The following is a 9021-nucleotide window of genomic DNA, read 5'->3' on the forward strand; positions in this document are numbered from 1 at the left end:
TTATAAGCTATAAGACATAAGCTCAAAATTATGCCTTACCTAACCGAGCCAAAAACTTTATAGATGTTACATATACTTCTCTTAATAGAACATTTAAAATTTTGAAAATGGATAAGCATTGTTAGCATTTTAATGTTAAATGGCTGGTTTGGAAGGAAGAACAACATGGATTTTATAGTGTCAGGTCGGGGTATCACATTTGGAGGAAGGTCAGGAAAAGAAATGGAGGGGTGGCCGTGAATGGTAATTGGAATAGCTTATGGAAGATATCGACACCGGCTAGAGTAAAACATCTTCTTTGGATAATTTGTAGGGAATGTCTCCCGACGAGAGTGCGACTCCGTCAGCATCATGTTTCATGTGTTCCTAATTGTTCGTCTTGTGATAACAGTTATGAAGATGATTGACATGTTTGTTTAGGTGTTTGGAAGCAATTTCCTCTTGGCGGGCAGCAGGTTTGTTTAATATTATATCTCTCCGTCTCCACTCTTTTCAGGATATTAAATCTGTTATTATTGATATTTGTTGCAAGGAAGATAGTAATATTGTTGGTAGAGTAGCAATAATGATAGAGTGCTTATGGTGGAATATAAATGATTGGGATTGTAATAAAGAGAAGGAAGAAGCTACTAAACTTGGTTGGCTAGCCTTGACAGCCTTGCACAAGTGGAAAGAATGATTTTCTGCTCAACAAGTTTGTCACCCCGAAGGTAATAATGAGAATTTTTTACAGTGGAGTCCGCCGCCGAGTGGTCTCTTTAAGTGTAACGTGGATGCGGGTTTTCACCGTCAGTTAGGGACAACAAACCGTGGTTGGTGTCGTCGAGATGATCATGGGGATTTTGTTGTTGTCGGAACTGCTTGGGATGGTGGTACATTATCTATTCTAGAAGTGGAGGCCTTAGCCCTCAAGGAAGCTATTCAAGGTGTTAGGTAGTCCATGGACTACGGTCAAACTTAAGTGGTAACTCAGAGTTTAATTTTATTATGTCTTCTATTAAGTTTTGTTACTAGATTTTCCCCACTTTGAAGTAAAGTTTATAAAGCGTCAAGCGAACTTGGATACCCATACATTAATTAAGGCGGCCAATTCTAGAACTCGACGCATGTTTGACGAGATTCCTCCTTATATTTCCTCTTATTTGAATAATGAAAAAAGTTAAATTTGCTTTTGTCAAAAAAAAATTGTTAAAAGATTCAATATTTGAAATATATAATAAATAATCAATAATGTAAAAATTTAAATTAATTAATCAGAAACAATGGTTCATAACAACAAGATAATCCTCATTTATTTATTTATTTATTTGTAACATTTATTTCAAATCTTCCATAGATTCTAAACAACATTATTCTTAAAGCAAATCCCAACCTTATTTATATATTCCCTTTTAACCTGACATGATTGAAAAAGGAGGTAAAATGGTTGGATTTGTAACTACATACATAAAAGAAAAGAGTGCCATAGAATCTTATTTCGACCTGCTTCCAAAGTTGTACAATTCGGCGGGCAATCTTGGCTTTGCTATAACCGTCAGTGGATCAGCAGGGTACAATAAACCTTCAGCCTCAGCGAGATTGATTCTTGGTATATTGGGAGGTATACTCCAAGTGAATCCTTGGAGCAACCTAGCCAATAACATAATAGCCATCGTGGTTCCAAGTATGGAACCAGGACAACCACGTCTTCCTGTACTAAAGGACATGAACCTTAAGTCCGGTTCTATCAAAGTTATATCCGGACCCTCATTCTTGAGATGGCGTTCTGGTTTAAATTTGTTTGGTTCAGTCCATACTTTTGGGTTTCTGCCAAGTCCGGTTCTTCCGAGTAACACATAACTACCCTTTGGTATCAAGAAATTTCCAACAATTGTATCGTTTATGGCAAAATGTGGAGGACTTAAATCTGTTATGGGATGGAGACGAAAAGATTCTCTTGCACAAGCCTTCAAGAAGTTGAGTTTAGGAATGTCTGATTCTTGAACTAACCTATTTTTTCCGACTACAGTGTCCAACTCTTCAGTAGCTTTTTGCAGTAGTTCCGGCTGATTTAACAGTTCGGCCAATATCCATTCAACTGCATTTGATGGATTGTCTAAAGTTGCCATCATCAATTCCTACATTAAATTTTAATTAGTATATCATTTGTAAGTATGGATACATAAAGAAAGATAACAGAAAGTTAAATCTTACAACAAGTTGAGCCTTGATTTCCTTCACTGTCAAGAACGGATTATTATTTTCATCTTTTAGGTTGATCAAAACATCTAGCAAATCCTCTTCAACTTTCTTTGATCCATCCCTCCAATGTTTGATTCTTTCTTCAACAATGGGATCATGACACTTTTTCATTACCCTCATTGCATTATTGATCTTGCTTTTATGACCATCTAGGTCTAGTAGACTCATTCCTGGGATAAAATCTGATAGAGAAAAAGAAAAAATATAATTAAGCAAATCTAAAGCAGCATTAACTTGTTCAACCTCCTCAGAACCAGGCCCTCCATCCTTCATACCCTTTCCAATGTATCTGGTACTCAAAAAGAGTTTCCTAAACACATTACTACAGTAATGTAGTATTGCGATTCTAACATTCATAGGGCTACCATTATTGCTGCATTTGTTGTACACATAAAATATTAGATTATCAGCTTCTTCATTTCTTTTTCCTCGAAGCCATTCATGCTTGGACGGATTAAGCAAATCTTTGACAATAATTTTCTTCATCTTTTTCCATTGTTCTCCATACGGTCCTAACATTGTAGTTAAGTATCCGTTGGAGATGATACCAGTGGACATGGTTTTTGGTCTTGATGCAAAATTAGAATCATGTTTTTTGAAGAATTCAAGTGCAATGGTAGGACAATTAACGACGACGAGATGAATATTCATGAGCCGAAAACATATTATTTCGGTATTCATTTCCTTCAACATTCTATATATCCATGCATGAGTAGGTCTGTTTGCAAGCATTTCAAAAAGATTACCAACAATAGGCAAGGGTTTTGGACCTGGAGGAAGTTTAGGTTTGTTAGGGTTATGGTATCTAATGGTTTTGATTACCATATACCCAACAATTATAACAAGGAAAAGAGACCATAAGGACTGAGGCAGTAACACGAGGAAGCTAGGGGTGTAAATCATGCTTTGAAAATATATTCTCGAGAAATATCGTTAGAGGGATGAGCTTGATCAATTATGAGAAGTGAGGCTCCTATTTATAATGTATAATTTTATGTATATCTTAATTCACCAACTTTAAGAAAAAATGGTTTATTCATTATGGTGTAAAATAAATGTTCAAAGACATATCCTTTTACTAATTTTAATTAATACTCCTTCCATTCTTTATTTTACAAATAAATATTTACTTTTTAAATTCATTCAATAAATAATGGATTTGAATTATATACAAACCAAATATTTTATTTATTTATTAAATTTAAAAAATAATTTTTTTTCTTATTTTAAATAACTATTATATTTTTATAATTGGATAAAATCATACTAAACAGCCATAAATACCATTTTAGTTAAGGCTTAAATATGTTAGTGGTCCCTATAAACATGACACTTTTCACTTATAGTCTCTACAAAAAATTTTATCGAATTTTAATCCTCACAAAATTTTCCGTCACGAATTTTGGTCTCTCCCGTTAGATTACTCTAACGGAGGCTTACGTGGCACACCACGTCAGTAACAATCAACATTAAAGAAAAAGAGGCAGGAAAATCAAGTTAAATCCCCTTTAATTAACTTAAAAAACAATAATTTTTTACAAGCAATTAATCAAACCGTTGCTAGGAAAATCAAGTTTAAATTCAGCTATAATGGCAAGTATTTTGGATTGTGATTTTAAGGTACTATACATATGAACAAGTATTTGAGTCTTCTCTCAAATGGGTTGGTTACATATAAGTTATTCATTGATGTAACATTTATGTTCAAGGTTGAAAATATCTTATTCAACATTGAAGTTGTTTCTTGAGTAGATTTGATCTCTCCTGTAACTAACTGTTCATATTTATTTGTACTAATATGGACACATTGATGCATAGTCTGATATAAGTATAATTAACTCTTAAAACATATTATGGGTTTGTGAAACTTGCCTACAAGAGAATTAACCCCATATTCATATTCATAGACATACAAATCTACTATCCATGCAAACTATAGGATAAGCAGGTCCACTAATCCTAATACTCAAAACCCAACTCTACTTATAGCTGCTAAATCATTGAGGTCTATGGTTGGACCGGTTCATTTAACTTAACAACCGATCCAAATTAATTAACATGCACGAATTCAAGTCGTCATTAATGATGTTTTTTTTTGTTTATAAAAATCATAAAGTCAAAGAATAAATAACAACAATATAGTTATAGTAACAACTTCACATATGTTATCATGAATCACTTAAATTAAATATTTAAAAAATTATTTTAAAAAAAAGTTAGACTAAAACTTTGTTTCTTATAAATTTAAAAAATTGTATTTTAAAAAATGATTTTATGAATTTTTTTAAATATATATACTATTAATCTTTCGAACAATTCTTTTAATGGATTCATTCCACAAAATATTTGTCAACTTATCAATTTGAATGATTTAGATATTTCTTCAAATAAGTTAGAAGAAATAATGTCTATAAAAAAAGGATGTCTTCTAAATTTGTGGCATCTGAATCTTTTTCATAATGCAAAAACCATTTGTCTACCAAGTATTTGATTAATTGTTTGTGAGAAATTATTATTTTTTCAGTTATTTAAAGGGGGTTTAAAACCCCCGCAATATGCCTCTTTTTCTTGAATTATGCTTTGTCAGACGTGGCCAGACATGTGGCATGCCACGTAAGCCTCCGTTACATCAATCTAACGGGAGGGACCAAAATTTGTGGCGGAAAATTTTATGAGGAACAAAATTTGACGAACTTTTTTGTAAGGACTAAAAATGAAAAGTGTCATATTTATAGGGACTAAAAACTTATTTAACCCTTTGATTAATTATAAAAATTTCACTAGAAAAAATTCTTAGGGTATAAAAATATCCATTATCATTTTAAATGGTAAGTATGAAAGACAATGGTTGAGGTGGGATGCATCCTATAAATTAAAGAAAAGAAAGGGAGAAAAATCAGATTACATAAATGGATAAAGTATTAAAAGACACTTTTTTTTGTATTAATAAAGAATAAAAGTTCTAAAGAACTTGATTACAAGAGGACGGAAACAAAGCCAACCAATTACCTAACTAAATAGAATCTAACTTAAGTAAAATAAAAGATTTTTACTAAACTCATAAAAGTTACAATTGGGTTGCATAATTTTCCTGATATACGACACCTCCAAACGAGCTCGTTACAACTCCAAACCACATCTCTCATGTTCCAAGTAGAGTTATTGAAAATAATTTCATTCCTACGTAACCAAAGACTCCACACTATTTCCAACCACACATTTCCCACATTACCTCATTGACTTTCTTTTGATGACAAAAAGAACTCTGATTCCAAAAATTCTCTTTAAAGTCAAACACATTGTGCAAATTGAATTTTGATTTGGATTTCATGTGAATTATTTGTGTTTGGTGAAATTTATTACTATAAGGCATATCAAGATCATCTAGAAATGGATTACGACTTATATAAACTTTTGAATTCCAAGTCTAATGTAGTTAGTGAATGTTGAGATGTGGAATTCATTGAAAAAATTATCACAAAAGATAAGAAAATCGAAATTTCCACAAATGAGAAGAACCTCGTGAGGAAACAAATTATTTAAACACAAATTGAAAATTCGTCAATGATTGTTGAAAAACAACTCGAACTTAGAATAAGCAGAAGTCTGAAAGGTTAGGGATTTATGACCGAACAAAATCGATTGTTGACATATTTCCTTATCTAGTAGAAGAAAATAGTGTGAATTTTGTTTGTAATATTCCTATTATTCTTCAAGTGGAAGATGATCCTAAGAATTACAATGAAGAAGTAACTTCAAGGGAATTCTCTGGGAATGATGTTATCCAAGAAGAAATGGATTCAATCATGTCTAACCATACTTGGGAATTTATTGATCTACCTAAAGGATCAAAACCCAAGTAAGTGTTTAGAAGAAAGTATCATAGTGATGGTACACTAAACACCTACAAGGATAAATTAGTAGCCAAATAGTCTTAGATAAAAGGAAGATGTTGATTACTTCAACACATATGAACTAGTAGCAAGCACAATAATATTTAAAGTTTTGTTTGCATTAGCTTCATTGCAAGACCTTATTGTTCATCAAAAGGTGGTTAAAAACGAAATTCCTAAATAGAAATCTCGATGAGGAGATTTACATGGAGAAATCAAAAGGTTATATGCTTCCTGGTAATGAACGAAAGATTAAAAAAAAATAAATAAATAAATAAAAGAGGAGACACACAACTTAGGGGGAGACTTTTAAATCTTATCAAAACACGAATTCAAAGAGTTTGTCATCATCAAAAAGGGGGAGATTTTAAAGAATATATCTTATATCTAGTTTTGATGAAGACAAAGACTATCAAAGAAGAAAAGGATCAAAAGTGTCATGCACATCAAAGATAAAGTTGATCAAGAAGGTTGAACATAGAAATTCAAGTGAATATTTGAGACAAGAGAACTGAAATAAGGTACTCATTGCAATTTATACTATATTACTTTAAATTGCTCATAATTTCATGTCTCACTTCATCAAAAAATCTTCTTATATCATCATGCATTTATCTAAAAATCGTCTTCATCTACATCTCGTGACAAGTGTTTGTACACAAAGTTGTGTGAGAATATTGTGATATTCCTTTGTCTCTATGTGGATTACATATTGATCATTTGAAACAAGATGAATGGAATCTTAGAAACAAAGAGGTTTCTAGCTTTCATATTCAAGATGAAAGATCTTGAAATAATGGACACTCTTTTGGATCAAAGTAAAGCGAAAGAGTGGGGGTTAAAAACATAGTCAAACATACTATATTGAGAAAACTTCCACATTCAAGATGAAAGACCTTGGACGAGTTGACATTCTTTTGGGGATCAAAGTAATGCAAAAATATCGGAGGTTATGAGCTTAGTCAAATACACTTTGTTGAGAAAGTTCTTGATAAGTTCAAACTATCACGTTTCAAGAAAGTGAATATTCAATTTGATCTTAGTGTCAAAATGATGATGGAAGATTTGTGGTCATATTAGAATACACAAGTGAAATTGGTTTTCTAGTGCAATGTACTATATTCGACATAGCATTTGAAATTAGTAAATGAGTAGATTTACTAGCAATCTAAATGGTGAGATTTTAATTTTCGATCACAAGGATTTTTTTATTATATTTTGAAAACCAAGTCTTGACCTCCATCATGGTAAGTTTCCTGCCATATTAGAAGGATATACCAATATGAGTTGGATATCGAGTGTTGGAGATCATATATTTACAACTAAGTGGATATTTACACTAGTTAGGGGTGAGATTTCTTAGAAGAGCAGGAAACAAGCATGCATCAATCTCTTGACCATGAAACCATAGTGTATGGATATCGCTTCCACTGGTTAAAGAATTTGAACGATTGAGGGACCTTCTGTTGGAAGTTCCATTGGCTATAGACAATATTTCAAAGGTCTTAACACAATGTGACAGTTAAGCCAATTTAGCAAGAGAATTCAGATAACTGTAAAATGAAAACTCTGGTCACTAAAGCCTTAGACATTCTTTTATGAGAAAATTGATTAAAGATGTAATTATTTCATTCACATATGTACGATCGATCTATAATTTGAATAAATCATTTACTAAACTACTGGCCAGGGATTTATTGAAGACAACCTCGAGAGGTGTGAGGTTGAAACTCCTTGAATAAGCGTTCCGAAAATGATAGCAACCCAATCTGAAGTTAATACATCTTAACCTAAGAATCAATGGGTAACAACAAGTCGTTGATTTGGAAGTTAGTGCAACATTTTGTGACAATGTTGACTATTACATAATTGAGGGTTGATTTTTTTTTTAAAAAACTCTTAATGAAGTTCTATATCGAGGAGGATATGTATCTCAAGAAATAGATACAAACTGAACTTCACCTATATGAATTTCAAGATGGTGTCATCTTAAAGTGAGAGTTGGGGTTTCTCTCATGAAAAATTCATGAAAACAGGAAAAACACATTTTCATACCCCAAAATTTGCCCATCTTGTAACACCCTTCTAAAACCCCCGCGGAAAATATAATAATAATCAGAGTAATCATACAGCAAGGATGTTACAATTAATAATATAAAGAAAACTCCAAGTCGTTTGTCATGCTTTATTAGGATTAATCCAAAAATATCAAAACACATGTTCAGCACAGCGAAACCTCATTCAACAGTATTATAAAACATCACCAATAAAGTCAACGATACGTAATCCAAAATGGTAACATAGCGTATCACAAGTAACTCTAAGACTATCTTTCCCAGTGTTACAAATCAGAGCATGACTCGACACGAACTACGGACTAGCCTACGAGCTATCCTCACCAAATCAAGATGTCGCTACTCCTTAATCTGAAATCATCAAAGTAAGGGTGAGTTTCATTCGAAATTAATAAGCATTATACAGTCATAAGTAATAAAATATCATAGCAATTATCATCCACCCAACCATACATGTATTCGGAATTACTACAAACAAGCAAGCATCAATTCACACGTATCACCTACCACATTACACAATCATTTAGTTATATCATGCTATAATGCACATGAATGGACTGACACTATGCATGTGGTACCATACATGGGCTAAACCCATCCAACTGATCTTTTCATCACCAAGATACAGTCCAACCAGCACAAATTCCTCACAATGGGAATTATGCCCACCATTTTGATCCACAACGTCATCGGGATCCATCACCAAAATGTATTCGAATGAATGCAACGTATAACATGCTTACAACATCACCAATCCGATGTATTACATCGTCTCATTATCAATCACCAATTCATCACCAATAAGCATGCAT

The 9021-nt window shown here is 32.5% G+C and overlaps 1 protein-coding gene across 1 annotated transcript; it reads right to left on the bottom strand.

Moving 5' to 3' along the window:
- Window positions 1-1320: 1320 nt before the first annotated feature.
- LOC131656339 (isoleucine N-monooxygenase 2-like) lies at window positions 1321-3150 on the bottom strand. The gene is made up of 2 exons (XM_058926074.1): window positions 2194-3150; window positions 1321-2117 (listed from the first exon to the last, which is right to left on the bottom strand). Exons 1-2 carry the CDS (start codon window positions 3142-3144, stop codon window positions 1473-1475), a joined length of 1596 nt encoding a protein of 531 aa, XP_058782057.1. The 5' UTR covers window positions 3145-3150; the 3' UTR covers window positions 1321-1472.
- Between the last annotated feature and the right edge of the window lie 5871 nt (window positions 3151-9021).

Source organism: Vicia villosa, linkage group LG3, assembly GCF_029867415.1.
Source record: "Vicia villosa cultivar HV-30 ecotype Madison, WI linkage group LG3, Vvil1.0, whole genome shotgun sequence".
NCBI classification, from domain to species: Eukaryota; Viridiplantae; Streptophyta; class Magnoliopsida; order Fabales; family Fabaceae; genus Vicia; species Vicia villosa.